This window comes from Sander lucioperca, chromosome 1, assembly GCF_008315115.2.
Source record: "Sander lucioperca isolate FBNREF2018 chromosome 1, SLUC_FBN_1.2, whole genome shotgun sequence".
Classification (NCBI taxonomy): Eukaryota; Metazoa; Chordata; class Actinopteri; order Perciformes; family Percidae; genus Sander; species Sander lucioperca.
In genome coordinates, this window is record NC_050173.1 from 35,331,001 (window position 1) to 35,345,103 (window position 14,103).

The 14,103-nt window shown below is 43.7% G+C and overlaps 1 protein-coding gene across 3 annotated transcripts in view; it reads left to right on the forward strand.

Moving 5' to 3' along the window:
- LOC116064304 (A disintegrin and metalloproteinase with thrombospondin motifs 2-like) overlaps positions 1-14,103 on the forward strand; it is a 122,441-nt gene that overhangs the window by 57,883 nt on the left and 50,455 nt on the right. For all 3 annotated transcript variants that reach the window (XM_031319411.2, XM_031319412.2, XM_036007277.1), the window contains one exon: positions 1,385-1,559. In XM_031319411.2, the coding sequence (XP_031175271.2) occupies positions 1,385-1,559 (175 nt within the window). The remainder of the gene's footprint in view (positions 1-1,384; positions 1,560-14,103) is intronic.

Consider the following 14,103-nt stretch of genomic DNA (forward strand, 5'->3'; position numbering starts at 1 on the left):
ACTGAGTAAGTAAAGAAACATAACATGAAATTTCAGTGCAAAAAGTTAAAGGGTTTTTGGCAAAGAGTGCTAAGTGTCTTCTCAAAAACCTCTTACCAACTTCGTCTTTAACTTAGATAATATAATTTTCTTTTTTTACAATGAATATTGCACTCTAGAAATGTTTCCATCTATCATCCTTCATTATGTACAGTACATGTCTGTCACTATAAAATTCATATTTGTTCAGGTTTTAAATGTGATATTTATACATACTTTATACTCTTACAAATAGGCTAATATAATCCGCCATTTGTAGCCGGTCATTGTGCCCCAGGGTGGCATTTCTGTGTCTTTCAGTAAAACTCTGTGCAGTACAGTCCACACAGCTTTTCATCACATATTCCTCTGTCATGTACACTGTATTTTTTACCATCAGCTCACTTTCCTCTCTTCAACTCGCTCATCATCCCTTCCTTCTCCTGTCTGAGGGGAAGGAGAAGCAGACAAGCGCTGATCGCATCAATGTCTCTCTTCTTCATTTATCGCTCTCTTTCTTTTGCGCTCTTCCTCTCCAAAGCCTCTCCATCCTCTCTGTGTGTTCTCCCCCATGGCTTTCCTCTACAGCAGTGCGTTGCCTTGGTAATTACCAGTTGTCTTAAACAGACAGATGGAATAAGAGAGAGTGACGGGCAATTTTCCCAGTGCCTGTTCTCCCTGTTTATGTGCACGCAACTTGTGTGTTCTGTATGCACGCTTCTTAACTTCTCTCCATCTCTTTCACAGTCTCTTCCCTTACTTCCCCGCCTCACTCTGTCCATGTGAGTTTGCCTTTGTGCACGTCTCATGTGTGTTTGTGTGAGTATGTGTGTGTAAGGTGGACGTGGGGAATTACCTGACAGAATGTGTTAGTCCAGGATGGGAGTGGGACAGTCTCATCTCCTGCGGTTGTGTTGGCCATTTTAGAAGCCAGGTGTCACTCTGGACCTCTGCAGGTCCCCAGGAGGGATCACTGCTGTCCCATCCTCTTCTCTTTTCTCCCAGCATGCCTCTAACACAGCAGTGGGGTAAAGAGAAAAGGGCTATTTCGATCTCCTGACTGTCAGGGCAAGAGAGGTGGGGAGGGATGGATGGAGAATACACACAATGTGTGTATTGTAGTGAGTGAATTGTCATAGTACAGTATGTGTACTTCCTGTTAAGAACTTTGTAAAGTGTCTGAGTGTTTAAAAAAGCAGTATATAAATAAAATGCATTATTATTATTATTATTATTTAGAGTGAGAGGCAAAAAAGGGAGGAGCAGAAACTCGCTGTTATATGAGGGACTGACACGCATTAACATGATGTCAGAGTTCACCTACGAGTATTCATGTCACCAATTAATTTTCCACACTCTCTTTCAGGCTGGTATGATCAGGATGGAGCAAGAGGAGTTTTTTATCGAGCCGGTGGAGCGGGGCGACGGAGTGATAGAAGAAGAAGAGGAGGAGGGAGGAGGAAGGACACACGTTGTCTATCGCTCCTCAGCCGTAAAGAAAGCGCCCATCAGCAGCATGGCGGCAGACTACCACTCCAGAGGTCAGTCTGTGGCTCCAACTGTGCCATCCTTCTACTTTACACACTTTTCACTGAATACTGCACACTTCAGCTCTGCGCTCTATTTAACTCCGTCTTCTCCATTTTTACTGGAATGATATAATGACACTGACTGCAAGCTCAGTCCCTCATCATTCAACCAAAATTTAAAACCTACGTTATGATTTGCTCAGATTTTTTTGTTGCAGTACATCCTCAAACACTACACAGACTATACTGAAATAAACTAGTATCTTAAACCATTCGTTACGTACACACACACACACACACACACACACACACACACACGCCTGCTTATATAATCATATCAAGCTATTGTATGCAAAGACAGCGAGTCACAGCTTGAGTTTACCCTGCCGTCAAAAAGATTACACCTACACACACTTAAACGCGTCCTCCTTTCACTGCACTAATTTCCCAGTGAGAAATGAGCGACATATGGAGACGCACGCGTTTGAATGGTAAGGTAGCACCCTCTGTATCTTTTATAGAATTATATGCTGCCTTGGCTGCCTCAACAATTAACAGCTGGCACTCAAGTCTGTGGTTTCTCATTGTGTCTGCCTCCATTTTCCACTCTACAGATTTAATAAATTAAGTGAAACAACAAGTAGGGCTATTGTTTTAGAGGGAGCATCATACTTACAGTTTGACTCAGCATGTCAACTCTAGGATAAGAGGTAAGGAAGACAAATATGTATTCAAATAGGCTTTAATACTCAAGGATTGAACATTATAATGCGAGCACAATTATATTTCCATCATAAAAATTCAGATATTCATCAATTTTATCTTGTATTTATCTTAAAATGTTATTTCTTTACAATAAAATGAGAAAAACAACATCTGACCTAAATGCAGTAAAGTGAGGTTGTTCAACTTGCTTCAAGGTAAAAGTGTTGATACGAGAGGAATTGCACTTAAATCAGTTTTTACTGAACACAAAACATGGAAGTTTCGCTCAATTTGGAAGTATATTTATAATTTTATAACAGTTCTCAGTCTAATGTTTCTAATGCTGCTCTATTTCAGTAACTCTCTACAGTAAGATGTACATGTAAAAAAACAGCATAGAAACACTTGTTTCAACCTTGTATTAGCCTGGGTGGCGCATTTAATATGCAAGCACAATATGGCTCATATCATATTATCAACACATATAGTACGATTCTCTAAACATAATAACTAAGACACTTAACTACTCTCAAACTCTCAAAATGCAATCAATATAGCAGAGTGAACACTACATAACACTACATAAACAGTATCTATATATTGGCTCACACCAGGAAATGTGGAGCCTACAGTGTATTTAGTATCTACTATAAGACTTCAGGCATAATATTGGATATTTTGTTGCTTTACTTTTTGATAAATAATAATAAGGCTGTTTTTTTGTTTTTTTTTATGGAAAAAAAAAGATTAGTAAAATTCCCAGAAAATAGGCTAAGTCATGTCAGCTGTACAGTGAGGGGTTTAACAACTTGGCTTGTTGGAAAATATATGATAACCTGCCTCAGGCTTGTGTCAGTAGAAGTGACTGCCCAATCACTGTGATTGATCTGATGCCTACAAGTCAATCAATTGTGACCCCGACTTGTGCTAGAGTCTGCATCTCAACTAATCACAAAGCAAAAGATATTCTCATAGAATCAAGTCTCACATGTTGTACAGGAGCGAGACGAAGCACTTTATAACGAGTGTATCGCAATAGATAAGATCTGTGTCTTCCTATTCTGAGCAGTTGACTCAAGAATGTCTAATAATATACCGAGAAAGAGAGTTTCCATAGGAACACCCACTGAGGACAGACTGCATTAGAGTAACACAGATATGCACCCACTGTTACTGATACCTGGCAGTACATCCACATACACACACACACACACACACACACTAGAGCGAGCATGCACACACCGACAAAAAAAACTATACAGAAAGTCACACACACATACAGGATGTAACCACACGCAGCTTACACAACTCCCTTGATCATACATTTACACTTCTGAACACACATACATGCTGCATACACACAGACACGCAAACACACACGCACAACACGTCTCACTGCTCCTTGTTGCCTTTGAATCGGTCTCTCTAATGAAGAGTGGGGTGCAGATCAATAGCGTAGGATAGAACAGGCCAGTGTGTGTGTGTGTGTGTGTGTGTGTGTGTGATGGCGTGGGCATGAGTTCTGTGGTCGTCTGGCTTTGAGTGCTAGGATTTTCAAGGCCAAGCAGACAGACAAGCGGGCATGTGCTGCTCCCAGTAGCATTTGATGTGGATCTCTCTCTTTGTTTCTCTTCTCTTTTTTCCTTTTTATCTTTGTCTTAGCTATTCTAGACCACAACATTATGTAAACACAGGTTTACCTTCCAGTTGTCACATCACATCACTGTAATATCACAGCCACATGGACACATAGAAAGCACATTATAGATCCTGCTGCCTTTACACTTCTTTCCCAGTTAAAAACAACTTCCCTCATATTCTCTTTCTCAGACAATCACCCCCCCTGTAGATCAATCAGGGACATTAATGAATTCATTAATAATCAATCAATCATTTCTGGAGATCTCCTTCGCCAAGCATACTTAATTCACAGCCAGTTATTGAATGTTGGACTCATTTCCTGGCTAAAGACAGAGGGAAGGAAGTTATATTTAGCAAGGTAATAGAGGAGCTCAAGAAGGAGAGAAAGAGAGAGATGAAGAAGGAGCAAGATTGATCGGTTTCTTACACCATAAGCTGAGGAGGTGTGAATCAATGTCCTAAGTGGACAGAGCAAGCTTTATTATTAATGTGGCACATTCATCAATTAATCGCTGCGGCAATAGAAAACGAAGGAATGCCATTCATTTTTTTTTTTTTGCTGTGCGGACAGAGCTCCATCTTTCAATCTGTCTTTTTTTCACCCCTTACATTTTCATTTTATCTCCTTCTTTCATCTGTGGTTTTGATCAATGTCTTTCTGTTTTGCTAATTTTAGTTCCTTTTCTTCCCTTTTTATCCCTCAACGCCGGCGATAGCTGTGGCTTGAGGCATTTTTTCAGGTTGTCTGTCAGTCCGTCCGTCCCATTCTTTTGAACGTGATATCTCAGTAACCCCCGGAGGGAATTTCTTCAAATTTGGCACAAACGTCCACTTTTAATAAACGATCAACTTATTCGATTTTAGAGGTCAAAGGTCAAGGTCACTGTGGCCTCCCAAAATGCGTTTTTGGCCATAGCTCAAGAATTCCTACTGTAATTATGCCAATGGTTCACACAAATGTCTAATGGGATAAAATGAAGTGATGACATTTTTTGTTTCACAAAAATATTATGAGTCTGGTAAGACATTGATGTAAACTGCAACTTTACTGTTTACTGTTAATTCTAGTTTTCTGTTGTGTTTTATCTTTACTTGTTTTTTTTGCAACAAAAAAAACTCTTGTCTTGGTGTCTGCAGACATGTTTTGTTTCAGAGACTGGACAGTAAGGATGGGGTTTGGTATTTTGTCTAGTAGGACTGGACTGCCCGTGTGGGTATGTTGCTTCAGTTGTGTGTATACAAACATGTGTATGCGTGCCAGTGCGATGTTGTGTCCAGGGTACTGAGACATGCCTAAACAGATGGACTACCAGAGGGCTTTTTCTCGTAATCCCCCTCACCCAGTCTGCTACCTGGACTAAAGTCCCACATAAATATTATACATAAAAGTCACAATGGTTTCTACATGAATGTTGTATGTTATATTGGTAACACTTTATTTATCGTAGGTATCTACATAAGAGTGACATGACACATGAACCCTAACCCTAACTCTAACTCTAACCCTAACCATAACTTGTCATGACAAAAACCGATTGACACTTACTAAAAGAAGCATTATGTCATAAACGTTTATGACTTGTTTATAATTTTTATGACACGTTCATGACAGTGTCATGTCACTCTTATTTAGATACCTTCAAGTAAAGTGTAACCGTTATTTTGGTAGCATACACTATCATTCAGCACGTATACACAGTAGGTTATAGAATTGTGTTACAAAATGTAGTTCTTTGCAGCTGACTTGTTTTCATTGACATTTCAGAGATCTGTGTTGTTCTCAAAGCCGAAAGGCTCCCTGCAGCGTCTGGGGCATTCAGCTGGTGGACTGACACTGGGTGGAGGACTGAGGCAGCTACACAGGACCCCATGCATCTGCACAAAGCCAGCATTTGTTTTACCCCTTAGGCACTGCTGTTCTGTGCTATTCTTTTATGTATTGAGCTGTTTTGCGCTTTACCATTCTAGGCTGATGTGAGCTGAGTTAGGTCACTGTTGTTGTGTTGGTGGTGAATGCCACGTCGCACAGCAGCGATACAATGATGCGTCAGCTTGGGCCTGAGCTGAGAGGAAATTGAAGAGGGTCAGACAGAGGCCAGTGGTGCTGGTCCCTGTAGCTTAATGTCTGCCTCACGCATCCTGAAAGTGAAGGCGGCTCCCTCGAGAACCTTCTCTGTCTCTGCTGGTGTGACACAAGGATAGTCATATGGTGCAGGGGTTTTAAGAGTTGACTTGTGACTAAGCACTTAGAGATGTAAGCGCACACACACACACACACACACACACACACACACAACTCGTATATATGACCTGCACTCTCTTCAGTATGTAACAGGGGGTCCTAGCACACACTTTGCAGTACAGTACAGTGACTCATGTTGAAAAACCTAAGTATAGCCTTTTCAGGAATAGAAGGTATTAATTGGAAAGCATTCAAATAGGACTTACACAGGATCCAGTAGGAGAAAGGTTCATTGAAGTCCATTTCTTTTAACAAAATATGTTTGCTTTCCCTACATAAACCTTATAGCCAGTTCTATTTCATATAGTCTTCGCCCTCTAAGAGCTGTCGCTATTGGGTTAATCCCTTCGCGCATGCGCAGTCGTGAAGATTTCTTTCACTCCCTTGTGCTGTATATCACAGTTGCGCGACCATAGAACTGCTCCCTGTTTTTCTCTAGCGACAAGCAGTTTGAACACTTCGAAGAACAGTGGTGTCCTCTGTGTACCGACCTCGGACCGGCTATATCCTGCCACCGGCCTTCCACCCGAGCTGCAAGGTGGGCCTCAACCCCATTCGCCGGGCTAGCATCCCGCCGGCCGCTGGCAGTTCTGCGGCTGCTTACCGCTGGAGGAACTGAAGCGGCAGACGATGGCAGCCGAGCGGACAGTCGGGTAAGGTAAGGATACCACCAGTGGCGACACCCAGACAGCCGGGGATGGGACCTCTTTGGCGTGCACAAGTCCGCTGACTCAATCCCCCAAGGACGGTTCCCTTGCCGGCTATCCCTCCTCCCATTGGGAGGACTGGAACTCGTAACGACGGAGGATTACGGAGTCCCCGCCACGGCGACTGTCTCCGTTCCAGGAGGGGAGCAGCACACTGCGGCTTTCTTTTTTTCTCTCCTCCGCAGCAGGCGGGCTCCCGGCCCACCACTAGGTTTTTATTCTCGACCTGTGTGAATGCCGAGTAGCATTCCCCTCTCCCGGAAGATGGACGGCAGTCCCACCATGGCGGCAAAGCTTGGCCTCCATCCCACTTCCGAAGGCCCCCTTTTTTCGACCGACTGAAGCCCACACCACCATCTCCCCGAAACCAGGTCCATGCTCGCTTCACTGACCGCGTGTACCTGTGTACCGCCTAGGTGACCGCGGCGCTGAACAATACCACTTTGCTAGCATGACTGCTAAGCTTTGGCTGTTCCCCGCTAAGGCTGGGGCAGCCACGAGCTGTAGGTAGTGGAGGGGATGCGGTAACACAACGAATCACAGGTGGTGGGAGGGAGATGGCCAGTTTCTCCCCTCCCCCACAGACACCTTTTGTCTCTCAGAGCGGTCTACATCCCCAGGGTTTTTGAACCTGGCGGCAGACCTAATGTCGAGGGGGGGGCTCCTCTCACAACGAGTGGAAATTGAATCCCACTATCGTTCAGATGCTGTGGAGCAGGTTCAGGAGCGCGAAAGTGGATCTTTTCACCTCACGCCTTTTCCCACCAACCTCTGATCCCTCGCCTCCTGGCTCGCATCCAGGAGGAGAACCTGGCGGTCATTCTGGTGGCACCGGAGCGCACAAGCGCATCCTGGTTCCCGGCTCTGGTTCAACTACTGGCGGGGCCCCCTTGGCAACTGCTGTGGCACGGGGACGCACTGTCACAGCTGAACGGCGCGATATACCACCCTCCGGTAATAAGCCAGCAGCTATGGGCCTGGCCGCTGAGCGGGAACGCTTGGAGAGATTAGGCTTGCCCCCTGTCGTGGTGCGCACTATCCAGGGCGCGAGAGCCCCCTCTACTACGGCGTGTTACGCAGGGTGATGGTCCGCTTTCCAGCACTGGTGTATGGAGAAAGGTGCAGAACCCACATCATGCCCTCTGCCCCTTGTGTTAACTTATCCTCAAACATTGGTGGATAATGACTTGGCTCCGTCTACAGTCAAAGCCTACGCGGTGGCCATTTCATCTTGCTTCGAGGGCTATGGAGAGAGGTCGGTTTTTGCGCACCCCCTGGTCAAGCGTTTTTTGGAGGGGGTTAGACAGAAATCCATTGTGCGCTCTCTCACACCCCAATGGGACTTAGCCCTGGTGCTCCGAGCTCTGGGGAAACCTCCTTTCGAGCCTCTGGCACAAGCCTCTCTCAGGATGCTGTCACTGAAAACAGCACTTCTCCTCGCCTTGACGTCGGCTAAAAGGGTGAATGATTTATGCGGTTTCATCGTCCTGCCTCTCCATTAAGGAGGATGGGAACGCGGTCACTTTACAGCCAAACCCTTCTTTTACACCAAAAGTTTAAACTAGCTCCTTTCGCTCGAGGATGTTCGCCCTCAAGGTTTTTTTTCCCCCGCCTAATAGCAACGACGCGAAGGAGGCGTCTCACCGACTCTACCCGGTATGCGCGTTATCTCAATATGTTTTACGCACGGCAGACATCAGACGAACACAGCAGCTGTTCGTTCACTATAAAGAGCGCTCCCAAGATGCAGCTCCTTCAAAGCATCAGCTGTCCCACGGGCTGTGCGAGGCTATCACCCAAGCCTATAGCACGGAGGGAGCGGAACCCCCTCAGGGCATCCGGGCACACTCTACGAGAGCGCTATCAGCGTCCGCGACCTTGTGTCACAGGTGGCATTGACTACATCAACTTTGTAGAGGGCGAAGCCTATACGAAATTGAATGATAGTTACGTATTGTAACTCCAGATTTTATGAGTATAGACGTAGCCCTCTAAGATTCAGGCCATCTGCTTCACCAACATTGGCTGAAGAAAAATGCCGATGTTGGGAGCAGTTCTATGGTCGCGCAACTGTGATATACAGTGGATGTAATAGAGGCCCGTGCAGGGCACAAGGGCGCGAAAGAAATCTTGCACGAAGGAATTAACCCAATAGCGACAGCTCTTAGAGGGCTACGCCTATACTCATAGAATCTGGAGTTACAATACGTAACTATCGTTATATTTGATGGATACAAAACAAGTCAGTGCTATACCATAGGGAAATTATTATAACAAGGTACTGGTCACAGATCAGCGGGTGGATCAGCTCTGGCCACATTGTAGTAGCAGCAGCTGCCGCTGATTTCACGTCAGCAGACGTGAAATCAGAAAAATCAAAAAAAAAAAAAAAAAGCGCAGCGGCGCCGCATTCTGTTTCACAGCTTGCATTATATAAGAAACATGTGTATTATGTATGTAATAATGTGTAATGCCATATAATAATATGGGTGTTATATTGTGCAATAGGGATCCACTTTAAATCAGCAGTGTGCTTTAGTGCATACCTGCATAAGCACGCGCACATGCAGCCAAGCGGAAAGATACACACACCAAACACATACACAGGTGCAAATACTCTCACATGTGTGCACTACAAACACACACACACACACACACACACACACACACACACACACACACACACACACACACAGTATATATGTGGGAATGACTGCCGGCCCAGGTGTGCCTCTGGGAGGAAATTACAGTGTTAGGAGGGGAAGTATTTCAGCAGCCAGCTGCTTCCTCTCTCCCTCTCTCTGTGGCCACTGGCTCTATCCCTGGAGAGCTGGAGACTGGCTTTTTACCATACTCTACCGTGTGTGTGTGTGTGTGTGTGTGTGTGTGTGTGTGTGTGTGTGTGTGTGTGTGTGTGTGTGTGTGTGTGTGTGTGTGTGTGTGTGTGCGAACAGTCATGCATTCCTGTGTGTATGTGTGCATCCCTGTGCGTTCACAGGTTTTGTTTCTTGCCTGTTTCACTCATGACTGACTGACAGCACTTGTGTGTATTTGTCCGTGTGCCTACACCGCGTCCCTCTGTGTGTGTTCTCCCTCTGGCTCATCTGACTCCTCACCTGCTAGTAAGCTCCCAGCAGGCCCTCCATTGAGCCATCACTCACTGTGCCACAGTGCTGCCTTAAACAGAGTAGGACTCCTGGGATAATAGCAGGGTGCGGCCGACCTCTGCTCCAGTCTGCAGCCACCACTGCCGCACTGACCCACGCACAGTCTGTGTGTGTGTGTGTGTGTGTGTGTGTGTGTGTGTTGGGGGGTTTCTGTCTGTCTGCGAGACAAAGAGAGAGTAAGCGAGAAGAGGATGAGGTGGAGAAGGGAAGCCTTGGAGGGATGAAGGGGTCTAGTGTTATTACAGCCTTAGTCACTATAATTATGGTGATCATAGTGTTTTGACAAGATTAGCACTGGGCGTTGCTGCCTCTGATGTGGTGCTCATATTTTCAATACCAGACTCTTGGTGTCGAAATCCTGCTACATAACTATGTGTGTGTCCTTGTATTTCTATATTTGTGACAGTGATCATCCCGCATTACTTCGGTTCTGGGCAAAGGTTGTGATTAGTACGGTGGCCGACAGGGGCAAACGCACTGCAACTTAATGAAACACAGGCAAAAAGACAAAACACAAGCAAATTAAGAAAACATCTTCATTAACTTGACGACACATGCGCAGCATTTATCAAACGCGCTGCAAATACACACAACACAACCAAATACACAAACAAACAAACAAATACAGAAACGATGCAAAAAGAAAAGAGCCGTGTGCACTGTTGTAAAACGGTGTGCAACTGCTTTGAGATCATAGACTGTAAATATTAAGTCTATGTTTGAGATATGTTTTCTCTCGTTTGGTGGGGGTGTCTCTAGTTTATTGGCTCAGGTCACAGGTGATGCGCAATCAGCAGAGACGTGTCTGTTATCTCGTAAAAGGCAGAGCGCTCTCTCCCCCCGTGGGGTCGAAAATCAAGCTGTTCACTTAGCGCTCCCCCTAGAGGCCTGGAGAACTTCTGTTGTGTAATATGCAGCGGTTTTTTTTTATTGCATTTGTTTTTGTTTTTGGGGTTGCGTGCTTTTCTTTTTGCATCGTTTCTGTATTTTCAGCGCGTTTGTGTATTTGGTTGTGTTATGTGTAGTTGCAGCGCGTTTGCTAAATGCTGCGCATGTGTTGTCAAATTTATGAAGATGGATTTTTAATTTGCTTGTGTTTTGTCTATTTGCGTTTGTTTCATAAAGTTGCAGTGCGTTTGCCCCTGTCGGCCACCGTAGATTAGCAAAGCGGTGGTCCCAATCTAAAGTTGGGACCACTCAAAAGGTCCCAGGATGATAACCTACAGTAAGCAGAAAATACTGTAAGAAAAAAACAGAATTAATTTCCTTGGAAAGATTTTCTGTTGCCATGAGGAGTTTGCGTCCATTTGCAGATGTACAATTAGTGCTGAACTCCTAACTCTAACCTCTTTTGTCATTCTTAAAAACGAAAAATGGAACTGTATTTTCATTCAGCAAAGGCCCAGATTAGAATCAATGACATTTTTTTTTATCTTTTCATGTCTACAACATTTTTAATATTCTTTATTTCAAGTGGTTAAGGTTATAGGGAAAAATTATAGGAGAGTAAAGTAATGTAAAGTATAGGGTTAGTGTATTCGCAGTATGTGTGTGATGACATTAGAGAACCTATTCAGGCATTATAATAAGATCATACAGCTGTCTAGACTTAGTCATGTTTTTCACAGTTTCTGTAACTCCTTAAAGGGATAGTTTGGATCTTTTGTAAGGGGGTTGTATGAGGTACCTATCCATATCCATTCATAGTCAGTGTATTACCTACAGTAGATAGCAGTCCACACGTTCCCGGTTTGGAGAAGCAGACAGGAGTTCCAACACGAAACATAAGCAACGTACTGCTGTGGATGTAAAGACACAACAGTAGTAAAGAAAGTAGTGCAATTCGTATTTTAGATCCTATGAGCAATGTATGTGTGCATGCAGTAGCTGGACTATGAATGTGCAATAGTATTCTTTATTCTTCATGTATGCAGGCTTAAATGCAGGGCTCACATACAGCAGCAGGTAGAACTGTATGACGTGCAACAGACCTCCCTGGAGGTGGCCAGTGTTCTGTGTTAGCATCAGTTATGTAACCAGCCAACCTAAGGGACAGAAGCTCATGGAAGATGAGATGGCGTGTGACTTCCTTCCTCCCACTACTGTCACAATGCTTCAAACACACTATACACATGCACACACACACACACACACACACACACACACGCTGTGTTAAATCAGGCACTCCTCAGAGAAGTGTGGGAGCCACTGCCATCGCTGAATAAGCTTCCTTGATGTGCACGCTTGAGCGGGAAAATGTGAAATTTTTTTCCAAAGTTATAGCTTCCACACAGTATGAGTAACCACTCATTGAAACACCATGTAGATTAATGTAGCAATGTGTTTGTAAAGGGGATGTAATACGATGGCAGCTGATTCAGAGGTTAATGGAGCCTCTCATGTCAATGAGGCTTACATTGCTCTGGAGACATAAATACATGCACCGCTATTACAGCAGTTTCCTCATTCTGTGTGTGCGGTAGTTATCTACCTGAGAGAGGAGTAAATACAGTATGTTCCGCAAGTGCAAAATCATTGAAGTGTGTGTTTTTTCCCTTTTACTATGTGTTTCTATAATACATATATTGCTGTGATAAATGTGTATTTCATAAACAATTCGCCCAAAGCCAGAAACATGAAACAATAAAAACGTGGCAACAATATGACAGAACAATCCTTACTCAAGGTCCACTTTCTTGCTTTTTCTGGAGCTTTCAACCATATCACATGATCTTCATCAGCTGATGTGTGTTTACATGCAAGCTCAGTAGCTGTTCATCCACAGCACTTTTTAGAATTCTTGACTGTCTTGGACGTAGTAATTCAAAGTACACTTACTAGCTTCCTAAAAGTCCTAATAGCTACTCATCTGTCATGTCAACAGATGCATCCCCATGACAACTAAGAAAACTCTGCTGCTCATCTGCTGATGAAGATCATGTGATGTGGTTGAAAGCACCAGCAAATGATTTTTAATATTCACAAACAAACACAAAATGTGTTGCTATTCTGTACACAATGGCAATAGTGCTCAGACATCCATGTCATGAGAATGAAATTGTCAAAGTAGAGTATGCGCCTCATGGCTGCTGTCTGATTAGCAGAGTGATGTGTTGTGGTGGGAGTTTGTTAGGCTGCAGTTCATTTGCCGCTGCACACCCTAGGGAAGGTTAATTGAATAAAATAGCTCTGTGCTTCTTCATTCAATGATGGCTATAATGCTAGCCATGAGCATCAAGCAGAGAATAGTTTATGGCTAAGAAGGTATGTTAAAAATCGGTAGGACAGGTTATAGATGTTTATTTTATTTTAAATTTGATGAACAACTGTTGGATCTCTCTACTGTACACATAAGCGAGCAGGGGGAGGGAATGAGAATTTTCAATCATCTTCATCTTCCTATGTTGTCAGTTCTTTGCTCCCACTGAGCTGGCTGATATGTCTTGTAGCATTAGTCTGATGTGTTCAGATTTAGCTCAAATAAAAGTGGAGAATGGCTGGAGAGATCAGAGGATAGAGAGAGGGAGGAGAAAACAAGGCCCGCTTAGAGCTTAGCAGGAGCTGGAAATATACATTTGTCATTCTGTTTACTGCACCCAATGAACCTGAGTGGTTGTCTGTTCACGGTCGATCACTGACCTTTTAATGGTGTGTGCTTGTTTGGAGCAATTACAGTAATACTGTGATGGTATGAGGCAAACTGCAGACTGGGTTATTAGTCTTCATTTTTCAAAGCTACAATAATCTAATGATACTTTTTAATTGTGTTTTCTTCATCTCGCAGGCTCTGTTCAAACCCTGTATATTGTGGCTGCGGAAACATAATTTAGTTACTCTCAGGTGGTTGAAAGACCATGTAGGGCATAATATGACCTTTTATCCACAATTGGGTACTATAATTAATTGAAATTAATAGAATGCATAGCAATTTCATTTACAATCTGTATACTATTATAGAAAATTATCTGTATCATTATTACTGCAAAATTAAATATTACATCATTGTCAGATTTGATTTGAATTTGGAGAAATATGTACAGTAAGATTACAAATGTTTGTGTGGGGCAGTATGAATGTCTGTTTTTTTTTCTATT